This window comes from Anomalospiza imberbis, chromosome 20 (assembly GCF_031753505.1).
Source record: "Anomalospiza imberbis isolate Cuckoo-Finch-1a 21T00152 chromosome 20, ASM3175350v1, whole genome shotgun sequence".
Taxonomy (NCBI): domain Eukaryota; kingdom Metazoa; phylum Chordata; class Aves; order Passeriformes; family Viduidae; genus Anomalospiza; species Anomalospiza imberbis.
The window spans coordinates 3,725,771-3,748,189 of NC_089700.1; the positions used below are offsets into that span (position 1 = coordinate 3,725,771).

Sequence of the window (22,419 nt, forward strand, 5' to 3'; positions counted from 1 at the left end):
TGGCTATTAAAAAAATAGAAAAAAGATAAAAATGAGATTAATAGCCACCTCCTGCTGCACAATTTCTGAAAACAGTATTTCCAGCCTAGAAAGGGAGAAGTTTCTGTATAAAGAGACTGAACACCACAAACAAACATGTCTGTTTGACATGTTCAAACCTAGTGTCAGTTCTCAGACACTAGGTCTGAGAAAGGAGAAAATCACAGCTCTGTCTGCACAAAGAGGTGGAGGGAGCAGGTGAGGGGTGTGAAAGATCAATAAAAGGAGGGTTGGTGATTCACCAACCTGTAACACCCTCTCACAGGTTGTCTGAGGTGATCATTTTTCTGCCAGTTCAAATGTTAGTTCATGGTCACAAACCAGAGACCTAAATCTTAAATAGCTAGAGGAGGTATTCTTGGTTCTGTCATAATGATTTTGAACTTCCACTCTTTCTGGTTGTGCTTCCCCATAACTGTGGCAGTTGCTGAAAGACTCAGCAAATAACCATGGCCAGGCCAGTGCTCGAAACACAGAGCAATGAGGAACAGCAGGTGGCTGGTTACTTGTACAGGAATTCTGCTTGCTGGATGAGCAGGTGCTGCTGTGTGGCAGTGAAGGGTGGGCTTTCAGAAGGGATCCCACTACTCCAAACATCTCAAACTTTCCCTTCACAAACCTCTCCCAGGTCCCAGGCTTCTCTCATTCTGACATTAAAAGGGAACCAGAGACTTTTTCAGTGCCTGGATTTTTACTCCCTACTGAAAGCAAGATTCTAGCCCAAGGCTGGATTATTATAGTTGCGCTTTCCTTTTTCCCTTTAGTCTAACTAAAAGATGGTTAGTGTAGATGAGATGTAAGGAAGGAGTTTTTTAAAAGGTGATAAAGCATTGGCACAGGGTGGCCAGGAGGTGGTGGATGCCTCACTCCTGGAAATATTCAAGGCCGGATTGGAGGGGGCTCTCAGCAGCAAGGTCTAGTGGAAGTGGGGGTTGGATGACCTTCAGAAGTCCCTTCCAACCCAAACCATTATATTTATCTGAATCTATTTGATATCTTTTCATATAATTAAATTATAAGCACTCAGGGAGGGGCCATATTTTAATCTGCATTTGTGCAACATCAAGTACTGTAGGTTCCTGGGCTATGGTAATACAGATAACAAATTGAAATTACTGGCTTATTAATATTGGCCTGGTGCAATCCACCTGGTTATGGAAATGAATGGTACTGAAAGGGAGCCAAAAGCTTGCCCACAGACAAATTACACTGTAATTGTCATCTGGTACCACTGCAGCTACATTACCCTAACTGCAAGGGAAGTGCTCAATTTTCCTGTACCAAAACATTAGGCAAGAGCAATAAAGGTGTGGATTGAGGTGCAGATAGAACAGCCCAAAGGCTGTGGGTTTCCATGGAGCTCTGAATTCTGATGGCAGCAGGGATAAGCAATTGAGATTTCAGGCACACAGAATGCCAAGAGGCAAAAAGAAGGACATTCAGAAGGGCACAGGCAAGAAAACATCCCAGGCTTTCTGCAGGGGACAATGCACACGGTCTTTAAGGAGTTTGGTAGGGGTTGGCAAATGGAAAGGATTATACTTACATAGGCTCCCACGATGCTGCTCTTGGCTGCCACGAAGATCAGACAGATGAAGATGGCTGATCCCAGCATTCCAACAGCACAGACAAGAGGATCAGCTCGCTGTGTCTTGGACCGGCACCATTTGGTGGCTCCTGCCCCTGTGATGACACCCAGGAAGCCAGTGAAGCACGTGATTGCTCCGAAGATCAAGCTATCCCAAAAAACAGGAAAGAAAGAAAGAAAATAAGCCCAAAATGGGCATAGTCTCTGGGTATTGTTATTTTATTAGGTATTATTATTTTATTATTAATAATTATTCACATAAACTGACTGATGGAAATTTGCACAACGGTTTTTCAAATTTTAAATAAAACAAATGCCTATGATTTTAGCCATCTTCCCCTGCAATTAAGAAAAATACAGCACATTAAATTTATCATTGTACACAGGTTTTGATCCATGGGCAAAGGGGTGCAAAGGGCTCACACTGCTTCCTTGGGTGGAACTGGGATTCCTACAAAGTGTCCTGAACAGATAATTATGTATACACAAAACTAATTAATAAGCTGTACATTGATCATATGAAGGGAAATCATGGATAGGCACCAGGAAGCTTCAGGTCAAGGAAACCTAAAAAGACTCTTAAATACCAATGATTTCCAACATACTTTGACATTATAACTCCTTTCAGGCCACTTCAAAGAAGCTTTTTGCTGTTAAGTTACACATTTGAAATGTGTTAATTTCAATTTAAAGAGCCAGGAGGATTCTCCATATGATATGTGCAGGACTTGGATTACAGGGTCTTGGGCAACCACATTAGTGTAGCTTGAGGACAGTTCAAAATTGAGGTGTCATCAAGGAGGGGGAACTTCTCTTTGTAAACAGCAGACAGGCAGACAGGCTGGAGCTGTGTTTTGCTCACTGCATTTTTGTGGAACAGCCTGAGCTTGCCTGCTGGACACTCTGGTTGATGGACTCCACACCACTAACTACTTTAATTGAGATGGGATTATGTCTGTTAGGGCAAGAAGGTTTCCCTAATATTATTTTCCCTCATGAGCTAAAAAGCAAAAGATCTGACGAAAGGCTTTTAAAATATCTTTTATTTATCTGGAGGAATGCTTTTATAGCATTTCCTTGTTTGTGCCACCATTGTAAATCACAAATGAAGAATTAGTTTTCACAGCTTATATGGTGCAAGTGATAGTCCATAACCAGGACTGAAAATCCAAACCACTGTCTAACATCAAACACTCCAACCCAAAGTGTCCCAGATCTCTGGGACATTCTTCAGCAAAACTCAGCACATGCAGCAGTTTACAGAGCCATAAAACAGGGAAGTCCTGCCTCACACAGAAACAAAAGCCTACAGGATTAGTCCCTGCAGCTTTAGGGAAACCATTCCAACCTCTGAATTACAGGCACCACTGGGGCTCCCTAACCTGCCAGCTTATTCTGCTGCTATCACAGATGGGTCTTAAGGAACCAAATTCTCAGCTCTCCAAGAGGATTTCTCTTTTCTCTTTTCTACTCTGCACCGCAGCCTGGGAACTAAGACAGAGCTGAGGTCATTGCTTCTCCCTTGGTTTGACTTCATGCAATGAAGAAGAGAAATAAAGCCTAGTTTACAATCCCAGCATTTCCTATCATTGTTACGAGGACCTAGAGGAAATTACAGACATTCTAGTACCTTGTTTCTGTGGGACTTGCCTGTTTCCTCTGGTAAATAAGCCCCCACCCCCTCTCCCCCTGTGTAAAGCCAGCTGACTCTGACTCTCACCTATCTTTGGTGCCACAGGGCTGGGAGCTGCAGGTCTCTGCTGTCTTCTGCACGACCTGTGCTCTGTGAAGATACAGAGGGATCCACATACCAAGTGCCCCTGTGGCAAAGGAGACAGCTGAGGTGGCCAAGGATGAGAACACATAGCTGCGGCTGTGGAGACAAAACCAAGAGAAGGTTTAGTGGGGAAAGTGAAAAAGCAGGACCCCCACGCAGGAGCCAGTGCTTCAGTGACACAGCCCAGTGCTCCCCCACACTTGCCACCTCCCTTTGCCAAGGGGCAGAGGTAACAGAAGATATAAAGGAATGGAGAATAAGAAGCGTGGAAGGTTCACATGTGATGCTCCACTGATAATAATATATTGAACTCATCAGAGATGTTTCACAGGTCTGTGTCAAGGGTCTGTTTGAGAAGACAATCAGTACTTGGTCACTAAGACATGATATGTGAATTACAGGGCTTTCACCCTAATGTCACCTGTTTACTTGGAGGAGTAGTTTCACTTCTCCCTCCCCATCTATGCCAGCATATGGTTGCTACTTACATAAACTACCAAAAGCAGTAACACAGAAATAATGATAAATTAGCTCACATCGCTTTTCACAGTCCTTTGGCACTGGATGACAACACCAGGGAAGTATTCTAGCCAGTAGTTCCATCACAAGTTTCCCATCAGAATTACAAGGTAACCCTGAATTCACAACTGAAAGTATTTGCACATTCACAGGCCAGCTTTCTGGAAGGAAGTGCAGCTGCTGAAGCACTCATGAGCATGTGAACGTTTATGCACACATACAAATGCCCAAGCACATTCAGTTCTCATGGATTCAGTCACACGTGGTTGTTCACATATATTTAAACTTGCCATAGTGCAAGGTTCTGTGTGTTTTTTAACCTTAAATTGCTAAAACTCTCTTTTCCCCCTCAGCAGAATAGCTCTTTTAAAGAAGAAAAAGGATCTAAGAGTCTGAACAACAGTGGCACAACAATTAATACAGGAACACAGCAATTTCTACACTTCAAAAGCCCTGATTTGTGTGAAGTATGAGCCAAACAAAGCAGGCTTTTTCTTAGATGTCAATCTTGGAAAGGTTAGAGCAAAACTTGAAATTCATCATTGTCACAGCAGTCAATAACTCATGTAACTGTGATTTTCTTCCCTAGATCCACAGACTAAACTTCCTGCAACTCCCTGCATGTCATCACTTTCCAGCTCACCACACTAAATCCAGACCATTGGATGTTCCAATTAAGCATTAGAGGCAAAACATAGTTTTTACTCGTGCTCTTACTTTCTAATCAATGCTTTCATGTCTCTCAGCCATGAAGTCCGAGCCTTCAGCTGCCCCCCAAGTTGCTCAGCATTTCCTCTTTTAGCAGCAGGCACAAATATCAAGATGAGTGTCCCTGTTATCATTCCTAGGAGTGGAGATACCTGTAAGAAAGGAGCAGGGAATTAGCACAGGAGTCAGGAGGGTTTGCTTTGACTGGCCAGGAAGAAGCAGAATACATCCTTTTGGTTTCAGTGACTGTTCCTCACAGCCAGTCAGAACCTGTAAGCATTGAGGCATCTGCTCCTTTCCTTCCTCCATGGCATTCCCTGGACTCTCTTATCTCAGTCTGGAAACATGCAGCTTTGAAAATACTCTGAGTAAGGCAGTCCATTGTGTTAAAAAGTACCAAGATTCATCTAAACATGATTCTTGAGTGATGTTTAACTCTTTGGAAACCAGCTGGCTGAGAGACCAGCTGGTTTCTGGGTGAGTGCAGAAGCCATTTAAAGGCAATTAGACCAGCTGAAAGATTTCTGGATGTAGGGAACATGCTGGCTTTGAAAACCCTTACTTGATACACATCCCTCTTCCAGCTAACGGCTTCCTGTTTTCAGGCATCTTCCTCAGGTTACCTCAGTACCACAGACCAAAAATCATTGAAAATTCAGGTGAGAAGACAGGGAAACAACAGATTCAAGGGCTTGGTTTCCCAATATCCAATCCTTTCTCCCAAACACTAGGCAAAAATACAAAGATCCCACAGCATTTTGCAAGCAATAAAAACTATTCTTGTTTTGACACTGAAATTCCATTATTGTCAGAATGGAAAATAGCTTTATCAGGAATATAGGAAAACAGATTTCACTGAACCATCATCTCGTCTAGACGTGCTATTTAAAAAAATAAATTCCTGTTAAAAAAAAAAGCTTTCATTATTAACCTGAGAATGGCCTTTACACATGGAGCAGTGTTTCATGTCCAAAGATGACAAACTCACAATCCTTCTAGGGAAGGAAAGACAAAAGTATTTCAGAACTTAAAAGTCAGGAAAATCACTAATCCAGGAATACATGAAGCCTGAAAGAGTATCCTTATGACACCTGAACAGAAGACACAACACTGGTAAAAAATATTGGAAATGCTGTTTTTTCTACAGCCAGATGACTGAAAGTCTCTTTGATTATTATCTAAAAGCTTAAGTACCCATCAGGACAATATCCATGGACACTCAGTAATGCTGCAGTGAAACATTCACTTTATTGTTAGATTCAGACACAAAGCTGCCACTTGTCCACGTGCCCTTCTGTCTTTTTCAGCCCACTGAAGTATGGATTATTCCTGACCTCTTCTGTATTTGGAGCCCACTGGAGATCACAGAGGGAGGCATCATCTTGGGGAATCATTCCCATCTTGCAAGAGCACAATAATTACCATAGGGATGGAAGCTGCTTTACACTGATGTCTGGATGCTTTCTATATGGGCTGTGTGACTACAAAGACTGAGCAATGGTGTCCAAAGCAAACACCACAGATGTATGCAGCTCATCAGATTCCCCAAATTTTGTACAGCCAGGGAATCCTGCACCAGTGGGTCATTTATAGTGGAAATCATGACCTGTAAGGGGAACAGTCTTGCAGATAGCCTGGATTTCTCAGGATAACTGTGAAGACACCACCTGAAAAGTGCTAGTGATGATCTCTTTTCACTGATTAACTATTTGGGTTTTACAGACAGATTTGGGTTTTCCAAGAGTGCTCCAGTTAAAGCCCACTGGCCAGAGGAAAGGCTTTGGGGTTTTTACTCCTTGTGTTTGCCTCTGCTCAAAAGTTCATGTTACTCTTAAATATTTCTACTAATAAGGCAGCATCCTCCTGGTGGGAAGCTTTAGGCTACTCCACTTTCCACTCCAGGTGCACAGCTGGAAACTGCCCTCCACTCTTCCAGAGGAACCGTTCATGGTGATGTTCCTGGCTCTGCTTACCCTGGGCATGGCCTGTGTCACAGAGGGCATATTTGCTTCAGATGGGAACCCTTGCATTTCTTCACCAACTGTTATAAACAGTGCTGGCCTGAGCTTCATGAGATTCATGGTCTCCATGAAGTGCCAGAGCCAGAGAATGCACCTCACATGCCACCCACAGCACCAAAGGTCAGAAACCAGTTCTGCTGGGCCACTTCCTCTCAGCTCTTTCAAGACAACTTTGTGTGCAGAAGCTGTTTGTGAGTATGTGATTGGAGTGGATTATCTTTTCAGCCCATTTATCAGGGTCCCAAGAGGTTAAAATAGAAGGAAACGGACTGTCTCAGGGCAGAAAAACAAGCGGAAACTGGAACAAAGTGTTTTTTCCTCAAAGCCGGAAGCCATTCTCAGAGTTTCTTGACAGCAGGAGACTGAAAGACTGTGGAGTTGATTTAAGGCCAATGCCTTGTCTTCCTGTCCCCATCAAGAAGTCATGATTGATTGATTGATAACAAAGTGATTGGAAAATTCTTGCTCCCAAGCAGGGAAAACACCAAATCCCACAAGCCAAGCCCACATACCTTTGCTTAGAGAGTGCATCTGCCATGCACTTAACATCCACAGATGTAATTTCCATTCCTTCGCCTTTCAGACATAATAACAGGTTGAGCCATTGTGTGATGGAACTCTTCCTAACACTAATCAACCAACCAACTCTCATTAAGATGCGTCATTAAGAGGGACTTACCCGCAGTGCCCAGTGCCAGTCTCCAGCAACCTGCTTCACACTCGACCCAGTGATGTATCCCAAGCCACTGCAAGAAAGGCCAAGATGAGCTTTAAGTGTGCCCCAGTCACAGCTGTTCTTAGACAAAGGCAAAGAGAGGCACAACCAACTGTGTGCCCTCAGGTCTCTTGTCCTACAGGAAGAAATATGGGGATTGAAGCAGATGGTGGCTAGTATGTGACTCTACCCAGCACTGCTGATCTAAAAATGTCCAAATCTGATGGAAATTTGGAAGTTTATAGCTGACCTTACAATCTACAGTGGATGCAAAGAAAGACTTAAAAATAATTTATTTCCCAATTTCACTTCTCCATCAGGCCTTTCACTGTGCTATATGAATATGAAACAATTTTATGTTCAAGCTTTCAGTTAAAAAGTGCCCTTCAAGGACAGACCATATTCCATCATTAGATTTTTTTTCTTGCCACTAAATAGTACTTGGTTCTAATTAAGCAGGAAGACACTATTTTCTATTAGCTTGGAAGAAAAACCAAGAAGAACATGCAATAAGTTTAATAGGAGACCTTCAGCCACATATAAGACAAAAGGTGCATTACAAGAGACTAAAGGTGAACAGAGCTACATTTCTCTCAACATGAACTGAAGGTAACAACCCTTTTTCAAAACTGCTGCATTTGTTGCTGAGACTGCCTTGGCTAAAAGTTACCAGGATTGCAGTGGGGCAACTGTGAGCCTCACTCCCCGATCCCCCCTTCCTTTATTGAAGAGTCTGCTAAGCTTTGGAGTTGTCAGCTATAACCTCTTTAAAACTGGACATTTTACCCAGACAGGCCCCAAAATCAAACCATGAATCATCGCAGACTGGTTTGGGTTGTAAGAGACCTTAAAATCCACCCAGTTTTACCCCCTGCCATGGGCAGGGACACCTTCCACTGTCCCAGTTTGCTCCAAGCCCCATCCAGCCTGGCCTTGGACACTTCCTGGGATCCAGGGGCAGCCACAGCTGCTCTGGGAATCTGTGCCAGGGCTTCACCACCTTCATAGGGAAGAATTTCTTCCTAATATCTAATCAAAACCTCTTTCAGTTTACAGCCCTTGTCCTATCCTCCATGGCTATGTAATCCACGCTGCTGCTGGATATTGAGATAATGAAATCCCAGAATCAGGCTCAACAGGATGAATATTTGTAATTTCTTTTTAGTTCATTGAATTTTCTACGTGAATACTTGGAATTCTTGGTCCTCTTGGCAAAATATTCTTTTCACCAGTTAAGGATCTGTTTCTCTCTTTTTTCCTCAAGAGCAAAAGGATGTTAGTGAGTTTTATCTCACAGGTAAGTGCTCCAGCTTGTAAAATGCACCACCAGAAGTTCTTCTCTGAGTTTGTAACATGCTACCCATGTATTCCCTGCTGGAAATGAACCCATATTGCCCTTTTTCCCAGGATGTTGTCCAGCTCTGGGAAATGGTATGCAAACTATGCAAAGCCACCTTGCTGACAATCTCACAATAGAGGGTCAGCCATTATTTTAAAAAATAAAAATAATGACAGATTCCCTCCCAACCCAACAATCAGATACTGTGTTGGGCTGATAAAGAAATTCCACTGAAAGAAAAAGTCAGCTAAAATATTTTTATTCCATTTCCACCCCATTGCTGTAAAAAAGTAGGAAAAAACCGAAATAAACCAACAACAAACTTCCCATTTGTTCCCAAAAGTCACACATGAACCAGTAACACTAAAAAAGAATCTAATTCCTGCAACTAATTACTCATTGCTCCCAATATTTTCCTGTCTACATTCCAGCCAAAGTCAAGAACTATCATCATTAGCAATTTCAGATCTATGTGAGTTTATTTAAGAAAAAAGCCATAAGCAGACTGAAGAACCTTCATGTCACTTACCTGCCCAGAGGAATTGCAAAGTAGAAAACAGACAGCATAAGGGTCCTCGTGTTTTTGGTGAACAGGTCTCCGATGATGGTTGGTGCAATAGTAGAATAACTCGCTTCACCGATGCCAACCAAACCCCGTGAGAGCACGAGGAGCCAGAAATACTGAGAAAAGAAATAAAAACATCAGCAGGTGCCCCCTTGGCTTTCTTAATTCAGGATGGACAGCAATCAGGGAAATACAAATTCATGTGACTGGAAAATGATCCTCCTGTATGCATTTGTTTTTAGAACTTCAGAGTTGTTTCATTTGTCTTTAGCCAAGAAGAAAGGGACAATATTTTTGTGAAGATTTCTAGGCATGAAAGAAAAATAATAATAAACCATTTACTCAGTGACATTCAAAAATATATCCTAAAAGAGGCAGAAGACCCCCAGTTTGTTCCCAGATCACTCCTGCTGAGTTGGGAATGTCTGGGGAGGTCAGTGAGTGTAACAAACTCTGCTCTAGGATGCAGGAACAGCAACCCCTGCCAAGCACAACCCATTGTCCCCAGCGTGCCAGGGACAGGCTCTTACTGGGAAATCCTAAAAGCTCTTGAAATTTGGGAAAGAGTGGAACCTGAAATCCCCCAAACTAAATGTCCCCCTTCACTAAAAGCTATGGAATAACAGAATCTTTCAAAGGTGCTAAGCACCCATCTCACTCCACTGGCCTTGAACAGCAGCAGACACCTCCCCAAAACTCTCAGAGAAGACCTGAGCCTTCCTGGGAAGCCTAGGAACATCCAAGTACTCTGTAAGCAGGACCTGCAGGGAATGACTTGGAGCCACACAGGGCAGGGGCATGCAGGAGGCATTCACCTGCCCAGGGAACTACCTGTCTCTGTGGGTAAAGGGCAATCCCACAGGATGAGGATATACTGCACATTCAGCACAACACAATCTAAAATGGTCTAAAAGGAATTGCTTATCTAATAGAATTTTTTTAATGGCCCATTTCAAGCAACACTTTCATGAACTGTGAGGACCTGATTTGCAACCTAAACTCTTTCACTGCCCCTGCAGTTTTCTGGGTGCTGCTGAGTGCAGGCTAAGACACAATGCTTTGATGCCTGAATACCAGATACATGAGAATGAGCAAACTCTCAGCCATCTAAGCAGCTTGAGCTACACCCAGAAATAATTGCAGGGACAGAAACGAAGCAGTCAATGCAGAAAGTTGTAAGCACAGGGAAATCTATTTCTACAAATTTAACCTCTACAAATCCTCAATTTGCTGTCATTATTCTGTAGATCATTTGTGAGAACAGCAGGGATTTAAACTGAAGGAAGGCAGGTGTAAATTAGGTATTAGGAAGAAATTCTTCCCTGTGAGGGTGGTGAGGCCCTGGTATGGGGTGCCCAGAGAAGCTGTGGCTGCCCCATCCCTGGAAGTGCCCAAGGCCAGGCGGGACAGGGCTTGGAGCAGCCTGGGATGGTGGAAGGTGTACCTGCTGTGGCAGGGGGTGGGATAGGATGGGCTTTAAGTTCCTTCCCAACGCAAACCACTCTGTGATTCTATGCCTATGATATGTCCTTAACCATGAAAGTGCTTTGGGAAAAATAAGCAATTACCAATTCTCCTTCTTCAGATTGGAAAAAGTCAAGGGAAATGACTGATTTTGTGCCCTACAGCAAAGCCAAGCTAGAGTACAAGTCTCATTCACAAATATGGAAAATGCCATGCAGATTCCAAGCCACGTGCATCAGTCATAAATATATCCATAAGCAGACAAAAATCTATCACTGACATGTTTGCATTGTTTTCCTCATTGTAATCCCTGGTTGAAAATAATATTTTGAGGATTCCAATAGCCACAAAAACGAAATACTTTTGTGTTCTCTTCACTTCCTCATATTTTGGTGTGAATTCTGGAGCAATACCCATTTTCTGCAGGAATACAAGTTCCTTGTTTGCTGGCAGGGTGTGTGCAGAGCTGCTTGCATTCATACATCTCCCACAAGCTGAACATACGTAACTCACACACGTGGGTGTGAGCAGAAAGGGCAATGCTGTGACTCAAGTGATTTAATTTATGCCAATTTCCCAACACTCAACCACTCCACTGCAGAAATATGCTGGCAGTCATTGGTGCACAGGTAACCAATGTATTTTGAATGAGCAACAGTATTTATAACGTGCTGAAAGGCTTAGTCATGCAGAATTAGAAAGCAGGGAACTGGAGGCTGGCTGTGGTTTCTGACGAAGTTGAGATCTGGATCACAGAGAGGGTGACAGGCAAAGTAGTCACCTGCCTGGGATGAGCATGGACAGTGTTACCTACAACTGAAGAATGACAAGTTTGTAAGTGCACTGGATGTTCCTCAAATTTGAAACACCTGCAGAAAAATGACACAGTTTTGTGCTCAGCAGCCAGTATCACTGCCAGTGAATGCACCAGGTAGGAATTTCCTCCAAACAATGCTGTGAGAAGGTTTCTCTTACAATCATTGTGCAAAGCAGGAAAACTGTACCAAGTATTCCTTTTGTGATAGAGTGACTCAGTTTCATCAATACCATGGAATCAGATGCCCAATACAATGAAATCATCTGCAACAAGTAACACATTCACTCCTCTCTCTCTTTTCCTCCTCAAATCCTTCTCCCTGGCTTATCCCATGCTGACACACTCCAAATATCTGTTTAATATTTAAACGATGTTCTTTGAAGCGGTGGTATTCAAACTTAAGTAATGAGATTTTTACTTCATCTGGGAATAAAAGCAGTCTTAAAAAGCATAATCCACATAAAGACCTGAATAATATTGCCCTTCTGAGATCAGATATTCAAGACTATGGACCATCTAGCCATTAAGTTGTGACAACTAGATTAAACCTACAAAAATCTAAAACAATTTAGGGAATTATTTATAGTTGGTTCTATACTGTGCCTGGTTTTGGAGCTCTATATCTAGGATTAAAGAGCTAATTCCTCTTCTTACGAGTTCTTTGGGATCTTTGGCTAGCATGCACCCTGTTGGAACTCATATGATAAAATTAATTTGCTAAAATGAGCTGGGACCCCCATCTTCCATCTCTAATCAGCCACTCAAAATGTATGTTTTAGTTGTCTCTGAAGAGGGACAGCTGGGCAGCTCCCCAAGGCAAAAAGTGGCCCCATCCATGACAGGCCTTGTCTTTTTGTTTTTCATATAAGAAGAAAAAAATACAAACAACAAAACAACTCTAAAATTCTTATGCTGCTGCTCATTTGGACCACAGGCATTCCATGAACCACTCATGGTCCCAAAACCACTCCATATGCAATACAGACACCTGCTATTTTTTGTGTACATTTATACACATACAGCCATGGAACATCCCTTTTCCTCTCCAAGTGTACATGGACATGACAACTTGCATAAACACATGGCAAAGTCAGATATTCCACATGCTGAGGAAAATTCTGTTCTCCTCCACAGCTGTAGCAGAACACCTCTGCAATTTCCTCTGCACTGGATTTTCATCCCACTGCTTTTCCATTTATGTCCTACCTCAAGCTTCTCAGGAGTTTAATGAAAGAAAAAGGGCTGACACCAGCTCAATTCTGCTGGTGCTCAAAAGCAGAACAGGCAGCTCAGTCTTTAACTGAATTCCACTGTTCCCCAAGCAGAAATTGATATATATTGAAGAAGCCAGTTTCTTTCTATATGACTTGGTAACTCTGCTGTAATTTGTTCATCTGTGCAAGTAGGTTTCTGGCAGGAAAACTGAAAATATCTGAGTCAGCTTTCAGGACCTGAACTAATTCCTTCCCCATAGGTTAAGCCCATCAACCTCAACACTAATCAATAGTGTTTTCCTGAAGTGAAATGCTTGAAACTGAAGTTTTTTTGAAACAAGGCACTATTAGGGCAAACATTTAATTTGTCTTTTGGAAAGCAATCATGTCAGAGACTGTCTGCATCTCCGTGAGAGCTGCCAACATCTCCTGGTTTGGAGATGCAGAGGGTTTTTTGGAATGAGTTCACAGCCTCAATCCCCCTCCTTGCCCAAGGAGTGAGCCCAAGGTGCAGCTCCGTGGCTGTGCTGGGATTCCACATCTGCAGCCATGGAGCAGCACTGTGCCAAGGCATAGCCTGGTTGTGCCACTGGGAAGGGACACCTGGGCCACACAACCTGGCTGCCACGAGTTCCAGGAGCAAGTCAGGATGCAAAAGGGCTTCCAGTCCCTTTCTCCAACTTGTGTGGCTGGTGAGACACAAGCCAGGGAAGATTCCAGTACACAATAAACCATCAACATATGGAAAGAATGTTGGCTGCAGAGACCCAGAACTGCCACAGCCTTCCTAGGAATTTCCCGTGAAGAGATGACATCACCAGAAATTAATGCATGGAGAAAGCGCTCCTACCTATGAATACAAAGTACAAAGGGTCAATGGATGTGCTCTCTTTGTCTCATCTCCTAAATATATAGAAGGAAGAACACCCTCTAGCCATAAAGCAAAAGAAACCCAATTCCTCAAAACAGAAGTGTTTCAGAAGGGATACAAACCCCTATGCCTTGGGGATGTGCCAATAAGGAATAGAAAATTCTACCTACCAACTTCTACATTTCTTAAACTATCAGCAAGCCACAGAGAACAAGAGGGACAGATCATGGGGTTCAAGGGACCTGGTCTCATTACTGTCACCAGTGTCACCAAACACTAGAAGCTATGGATGTGACACTCCTTCCAGAATTTACATCTGAAAAAAAGCTTTTATGGTTGGAGTTAAATATTAATAATACAGAACCGTGATTTGTTTAGGTTAGAAAAGACCTCTAAGAACATCAGGTCCAAAAGATAAAATAGACTGTGTAGTTTCTATTCACACCTTCATACTGACTTTACTCTCAATCTCCTGCAAACATAAATGTTTGATGGCCTAGGACACATGACAGGCTTGAATAATGTTTGGTGAAAACTCCTAATTATACATTTATCCTAGTTGTATAGACCATTCAGGGAGTAATATGTGTTTTAAGAGGTCTAATTACAGCTTGAAGTTCTTTCTCCTTTTTTAATTAGTTAACAAAAGGAGGAAAGCCACTGGTTCTTTAAAAGATTATCTGCCAGTGGTAAACCTATAATCTGCCAAATATGTGTACAACTCTGAGCCATGAGATTTACTGTCTAAAGAATCATATGATCCTTAAGCTTTGTTTATTAAGTATTTGGCATTTGAATGTGGAATAGCTTTTAAGAGTCTCAAAAGAAGCTGAACACATGCTGCTTTCAGATGAGGGACACATGGACTGAGGAGATCCCACAGACAGAGTCACTCCAGAGTCATGAATTCCCGTGTGTGCACAGCACCAATGCAAACCATGTTTAAATTTGCTGTTACTGGTCTAAAAGAAGGATCTTTTATACTGCTACAGCACCTGCACCAGTACCCCTCCCTATGTGAGGATGAGTAAAACTCCTGTGGAGAATGCATTTAGCTAATGTATAAGAGGACTCTGTACCATTAAATTCCTCTTTGAGCTGAGTTTTGCCATATTTTTCTTCTTTTATTTTATAAACATTATGCAAAAATCAAGAATATAGAATCAGGGTTTGCATCCTTTGAAAGAAGACGTGCATGAAGTCATTCCTACCACAGGCAGCTGGGGTTGCCACACAGAGCCTAAAATGTGGTGAAATGACAATAAACTAAGGAGAAAGCATTGGGATTGACCTAATTTCCCTGAGTTACACTCCTGTATTTCTCCAGCTGGCTGAGCCTTGCACTAAGGCAACTAGGGTAGCACAGCAGTCACAAGTGATCAGTTGGATAAATCTGAGACACTACAGGAGCCATTTGAACAGAGTAAACCCCACAGGGCTCAAATATCGATTCAAGGACTGCACAACAGTGGTTCCCTTTGACAGCTGCACTCACATGCAAGAATTTGCCCTCCTTGAGCAGACCCTGCATTTTCTGGCCAGGCAAACACCACTTCCTCCTCTGCTCCAGTAAGTTTTCCCAGCACTTTGCAGGATTTAAATGGTTAATGATGACACACCACACCTTTTGCCAAAAGATGCACCATTAACTATGAGGTAAGCAAACCAGGAACCTGCTGTGAGTATCGGGGTGGTGACTAAGAGCATTGGCTCCTGCACAGTCACAGCCGAAATTCCAGCTCATTAGCTGAGAGTCACTGAAGAGCTGAGCACTGGAATGACATTACATACTTTTTAAACACTAAAAGCTCCAATTCTCTCAGCCCTCCCAGGAATGAGGGCTCACCTTGAAAAATATGAGAGTTTCCAAGTCAAACAAGGACACTGACATAGCACGAGAGAGAAGCTGACATTAAACAATGAGGTTGATGTTTCAAATTCCATTCTGTGCCCGGGTGGATGACAAAGGCCACAGCAGAACAGATAAGCTCAAATACATCTTCCAACACTGTGCACCCCTAAAGCTTTATGAATTTTGCATATATAACACCAAGGCACCTGGCTTCCATTGGTGGATACAAGTCCTGGGCCCAAATACTTGATGGGAATGCTATGTCAAGTCCAGATATGAAACTCAAAGATAAATGCCTCACCTTCTCAAACATCAATGGTTCTAACTCTTCCCTAATAAAAGCAGAATAAATATTGTAAAGAGCCAGAGAAGGACTACGTAGTACTGGTAAATTGTTCCATGCCAATCCTGAAGAACATATCCTCCTATCAAGTTCAGACCAGATTTTTAAGTAACTGAATATTCCTTCCAAATTTTGGCCATCTGATGTCTTACCATCTGGGAGATCTTTGAGCAGGAACAAAGGAAGATGAATTTCTTTTTCTTTATTGACAAGTAATCTTACCTAATCCCTCATGGGAATTGCCAGCCAAGAGACCAAAATACAAACCAGCATGAGGGCAAAGCTGCACTGAGATGTTTTGTTGATCAGTACTTTTCTCCCCTGTTCAGCGATTGGCTAAGCACTGTTCTCAGGATTTCCTACAACCAAAGGGAGTGGGTTATGCTCAGTCTCTGGGTGGTACAAACGGACCAGCAGGGCACATGCTCAGGTGGAGACTGGTTGGAGACAAACTGATGGGTTATCAGCTCTGAGTCAATGCTGAGAGTTATCAGTGTTTATCTGTTTGCTGTAGAGATACAAGTGCACTGCGAAGTTCATGCTAGAGCTACCTGTCAGATAAATCTAATTATGAACCACCCTTCTCACCTCCACCAAGAGTTCTCTCCCCTTATCAGCCCTGAGTCCTGCAGGCAGGGCAGCCCAGGGCAGATGCTTTGCAGCTGCTGCTTCTTCTGCCATTTGTCCCACTGCAGCGAAGTGATTTGATTTAGATTCCTCTTTTCTTCCCTCATTGTGTGTGTTGTCTCTCACCCATGCCTACTTCTCACTCCCCATCTCTACGATCACAACTACTTTGTAAGTCATTACTGCACACAACATTTCCCAGAACTTCCATCACTACTGGATTCTGTTTAAGTTTTACAGTTTCCTCCCTTCAAACAGAACGCTTGATGCTAAGTCCATCTTCCACCACCATTTTTTGACTGCTCTTCTCCTTTGCAAGCACTCACAGAATAAGAGAATACCTGAGACTGGAAGGAGTTTTGGAGATAGTCTGCTCTCTGTCCCCTGGTCACAGCAGGATCAACTACAACAGGCTGGTCAGGATAATGTCCACTTGAGTTTTGAGTATCTCCAAAGATGGAGGAGCCACAACCATGCTAGAAAACCTGTTGCAGTGTTGGACCATCCTCAAAGTAAAATTGCTTCTTCTGATGTTTAAGTGGAATTTCCAGTATTTTAGTTTGTGCCCCTTGCCTCACCTTTTCTCTGGGGACCTTTGAGAACATTCTGGCTCCATCTTTACAGCTCCCATCAGGTATCTATATACACCAAAGCAGCACTATGGGCTCTATGGGCACAGAAGCAGTTCTAGAGTGAGGAGGCCACTTTGACAAAGGTAAAGCATTTAAATTCAGTTAAATCCATATGGCAGACACCATCTCACATGTGCTGTGTCTCTGCCACGTTCACACTAACCAGGTTTTTCTTCACTCCTTTTCCCTTAAGCCTGCTTGGCACAGAAAGTATACTAGTTTAAATATTTATGTCTGGCAAAGGATGCTTCTCTTACCCAAAGATCCTCCCCTCAACTCTCACAAGCAGGTCACTAAAATTCAAGCGCAAATGCCCCAGGCTCTCTTCCTTCAAGTGTTCACAGGTTTAATTCCCACATTCACATTAGTTTTATTCACATGTATTTATTCTACATACACTGGCTGGAGCTTATAACTGTGTTACAGATGTGACCACACCAAGATTTAACAGCAAGCTACGGATTTACTGAAACCTTAATGCATTTGATTAATCACGTGCTCAAGGGTCAATACTGAAACCCTTTGTATTTAGGATGGACTTATACAACAGCTTCCAAAGCAGGTCTCATTCCTCTGCAGCATCCATCTACACTTTGCCAAACACTTCCAAACTTCAGCTCATTTGGATGCATTAAGTGCCTCACTGATTCTCACTCTGAACACCTCACCTTTGAACAATTCCCTTTTGGGAAAATTTGGCTGCTACTCAGAGCCCTACAAAGAGAAAAGAGACTACAGCAAGCACAAAGAGATCAAAATACATATTTAAATATAAAAATGAGCAAGGGAGAAGAAGCAAAGTCCTCACTCACCTTTCCTTTGTTTCTAGTATTTGTTAATGGCTTTAGTTCTCCCAGGTAGCCTGCTCAGGCTCACTTAATAGAATGTGGAAAATTTTATTTGAGAATGTATTTAAGATTCTGACTGATTAAAGCATTCCTACTTTATGAGATTTATATTATTATTTAGTATATAAAAATGCCCAAAAAAGACTGTAAGACACTCCCTTTTCAACTCATCACACCCTTCAATCAGCAACAAAAGTGTTTTAACAACTACATACCTACAGGAAGGCTGTAAGGTGAAACACCCAATTAAGTGTTCTGGACTAAAAAAAAACCCCAAACGACCCTGGAAGTAACAAGACTCTCTCAGCACTTCTTCCACAGAGTTGCTTTGTGCTTCTCAGGGACAAAAATCTGTGGCAAGGTTTCCTGAGCTGTTTGCAAATGTTGAATGTGAAAATCCCTTTCAACACTAAAACTGCAGTGTCTGAAATCCAGGTTCCCATCACTCTCCTCCCTCCCAAGCTGTGGCAGTCCTGAGGGAATCCTCTGTTGCTTTTCAGTCATTTTTGGGCAGCACAAAAACGAAAAGAGCAAGCCCAATTCCCATTCTCCGTCCCATTAGGCAGTGTAATTACAAGACACTCGGTGATGAAGCAACACCACCAGGTCCTGATAATAAACTGAGTGAAGACAAAGCAGCCCTTCAGCTCCCTAACTGAAGGGCTTTTCATTTGATTGACCTGCCCACGGTAAAAATACTACAACATGCAAATGGTGGGTTTTATGTTCTCCTCAGTTCTGTTTCTTGGTCATTAATATTGGATTAATGACAGGGACCTGGGATGCAATTGGGAGGAAGGTACCAGGTTGCTCACTCACCAAACCCCATCCAGCAGATGCAATGTTGCTGTAAAACAGACCTTAAAGAAAAAGGCTGATGTTCAAATAAATCACAGGGTTCATAAAGAGCCCCATGTTCCCAGGGCCGGCTAGAAGACAGAGTTAAAACACTTCTTTTCATCCTTGGCTCTGGTGTAAGGCCCAGAGGAGTCCATGGCCCTTCACATGGCTGAAATAGTGGTCATTTATCCCTGTTACAAAACCATTACACCAGAATGTATCTTCCAAAACTGTTCCCCTAAGAACATTGATAGCTCTGGGTTGGAAGCAAATGGTTGCTTTTTGTTCCAGATCTGTCAGGTGGGACATGCTTACCAGCACTTGCCTCAAATATCTCTGGCATTAGGCACTATCACAGCTTCCTTCCTGAGATGTGCAAACACAGCCATAATCACTAAAATAGGGACTGGAAGAATTACAATGTATTTTTGCAACTGTGGGAACTGCAAAGTTTTTGACACACACAGGCTCCCAAATGCAGCTGGAATATGGGGTGGCATAGGATATTCACAGGTAGTAATGGGCTACTGTGTCCCAGTCACAGATGAGCCACAAGCAAAGCCTAAATCCAAGCAACAAAGAGATGCCAAATTTTTCAGAACAAACATTTACAGGCATTGATACCTAACGACATCTCCACCTCCAGTGATGTCTACAGAAATGTGTGAGATCCAACCTCTTTAACATGATAGGCCGTCTTGGCTCAAACTCTTTGGTTTGAACCAATTCTTAAGCAAAAAATTAGTCAAATCCATCAGACAGATTGGATTGGAGATTCTTGGAGAGCACAATTCCATGTCCCTATCCCTGAAATCATTGCAGAAACTGATTTCTCAGCACCCTTTGAAAAAAGCTTCAGCCAACTGACTGAGACACCCAGGTGTGAACACTCTGCCTGCACTAGACACATTTTCAAGTGTAGAACAATTTTTGAGAGTGCATGAAGGACACATTTTAAGGGAATCCCTCAAGGTTTAAATTAAATTAGCACAAAGTTAGTCCTTGCAACTTTTCCCATACTGTTGGTTTTGCTGATTCTTGGTATATTTTGCTCTGCATATGCTAAAAATCAGGTACACCAGCAGGTCAGCTCTTGCAGGCAACTTTGCTGAAGAACCATTTAAATCATTCCAAAGTCTGATTTTTGTTCCTGCTTTCTGTTTTCACGCTTCCCTGGCTTGCTGACTCCATCAAGATCCAGAGGCCTCCAAGAACTGTGCAGAAGGCTGACCTTGCAGTATGTTGGGCCCGTATCTGAGAGATGCCTCACTTTTAGCATCAGATTTCCAGAGAGAAAGTGGTGCATCTACCAATTCCTTCTACTTTGGAGTTACTTCTTATTCATGATCTTCCTTGAACAGTTGTCATGTTCTTTTTTTGAAGTGTTATTAATTGACAAGGTTTTGTCGTGCTGTAGCCTAATTTCATTCTTTAAATCCAGCCTATCTGACAAAATGACAGCCTATTAAACCACACTAAGCACATTTGGATGTTTTGTGCCTATCTTCTCATGAGGCTTCATCACTCATGTTTTCAGATTTGATGATCAGCACCACTCCCAGGGATTTCCAGCTCAAAATCTATTAAGAAGGGTTGAGATCAGTACTCTAATTCAACTTATCTGAATTGCAAATGCAGTGTTTTGTGTAGCCTGGGAACTTTATACATTTAAAAGAAATGTCAACACTTCAAAAGACTAATTTAGCACCTGGTACTGTAAAACATTTCCCTTCTTCCCACTATTTGCACATGAGTTAGAACATAATGGTCCTTTTCCCAGCCTTTATGCACAACCCAGGAGGCCAAGACTGTGTGGCCATTGAGGAAGCACTTACACTTCCCAAGGAGTGACTGATGCATTTGGATCAGCAGGCAACCAGGAGCTCAACCAAAGAAAGGCTCAAATCCATACTTTTGCATCTGAACAGAAGCCAGAGCCTGAATAACACATTCTCTCTCTCCTGCATCCTGTTTTTCAGGACAATACTCACAACTTTCAAGAACCACCCTGCTAATAGAAAGTCTAGATTTGTTTCCAGGCCTCCTAATGAGCTTAAACCTGGGATGAATGGATTGTTTTCTTTGTGAGGCATCATTAACCAAACTCTGCTAAAGCACTGTGCTTGCTCCCAAGGCATAAGCTCCAAGACCACCATCCATAAGCTGTCTCACATATATCCATACTAAACACACATCAGTTTACAGCCTTCAAAAATGGTAGCATTTCTCCAAACCCGTATCTGACCATCCCAGTGGATCATGAAGGCACACATTCTACACCACCAACTTGCCACCCTCTCTGTACCCTCAATACACAGCTAGATGGGAAGCTAATTCCCAAAATAACAGGACCACCCAGGCACTGCAGCAGTGACTTGCTTTGCCTTCTGAACTCATCTGACCAAGCCAGGCATCCCCCTATGGAAGCCCAGCATGCACCCATGGACCCCACACCAGGAATGACTTATGTTCCTCAGGCCACAGCACTGCTGCAAGGATCCTGGCAGGCTGATAGGAAATTTTACAATTCCTTTGTATTTTAACATTTGCTTGGAAACTTACATGCAGGACTACTACTTTTTAAAAATTTTTTTTCACACCAACTGGTTAAACCCCAGTCTATTTAAGGAGCATTCTCCTTTTCTTCCATTTCTTCAATGTTTTGAACAAGGTTGAGCTTAAGACACTGTCATAATTATTTATAAAACATAATGCTAAAGCATTATAGAGATTTCCACTTACACAGAGTTAAGAAATAAGATGTTATTTGTGTTCCATCAGCATGCCCTGGGGTTAGGCCTCTGCTGCAGCATGACAAGCAGAATATACATTTTAACAGACAACATAAGAAGAAGGAATGTTTCCAAGACACACACAGCCTGGAAATAAAACAAACATGCCTTCTTCCCTCTGCCTCCTCAGCAAATAACTGGTCCAGGTGAGATTTCCTGCTCAGGCACAACAAAAGCAGGACAGGTGGAATGCTACAGGCAGGCATTGCTTCCACACCATCCATTAGCTGACACAGCAGATTAACTTTCCTACTCTTCAACCTAAAGACTATAAATTCAGCTTTCTGCAAAAAAATGGGACAAACCTGTAAAGGTCTTTGGCCTGCAAAAATCTTTCATGCACCATGCTGCTGTCTCTAAGCATTTCCATGATCCAGTGAAACAGCATCAGTGATGATTGACTCAATTGCCACAGACACACAAAAGGTTCCCACAGACTTCTAAAGAAGGAGCTGAATCAGAACCACAATCACAGACCCTGTGATAACGGGTTCAACATCTTCCAGTAACCCAGGTAACACACAGTGCTGTGAAACAGGACAGGCAAGTGCAGGGGGCCCTCACGGAGACCCTGTGCCGATCAGCACTGAGCTCTGAGCCGGTTTCTGGGCGCTCTCCCAGCACAAACCTCTGTCCCCCTGCTCTAGAAAATGCCTGAGCTCCGAGGGGCAGGTCTGACATTTCAGTGCAAGTAACTGTCCTCATTCCACTGAACTGGAATCACAGCCTCTGCAGCAGCACACAGTGAGCGAGTTCTGATGCTAAGCAATGGAAATATCTCTTCTTTCAGTATCCACAGTGTTTGACTCAGATACTGTGTGATTTCAGAGCAGTTAATGACCTAAAAG

The 22,419-nt window shown here is 42.7% G+C and overlaps 1 protein-coding gene across 6 annotated transcripts in view; it reads right to left on the reverse strand.

The window, feature by feature from the left end:
- SPNS2 (SPNS lysolipid transporter 2, sphingosine-1-phosphate) overlaps nucleotides 1–22,419 on the reverse strand; it is a 133,197-nt gene that overhangs the window by 41,360 nt on the left and 69,418 nt on the right. For all 6 annotated transcript variants that reach the window (XR_011005398.1, XR_011005396.1, XR_011005397.1 and 3 more), the window contains exons 4-8: nucleotides 9,236–9,387; nucleotides 7,332–7,398; nucleotides 4,641–4,783; nucleotides 3,348–3,500; nucleotides 1,586–1,775 (exon numbers count right to left, since the gene is read on the reverse strand). Coding sequence is in view for 1 of the 6 variants with exons in the window: in XM_068210197.1 (XP_068066298.1) it covers nucleotides 1,586–1,775; nucleotides 3,348–3,500; nucleotides 4,641–4,783; nucleotides 7,332–7,398; nucleotides 9,236–9,387 (705 nt within the window). In the remaining 5 variants the exon portion in view is untranslated. The remainder of the gene's footprint in view (nucleotides 1–1,585; nucleotides 1,776–3,347; nucleotides 3,501–4,640; nucleotides 4,784–7,331; nucleotides 7,399–9,235; nucleotides 9,388–22,419) is intronic.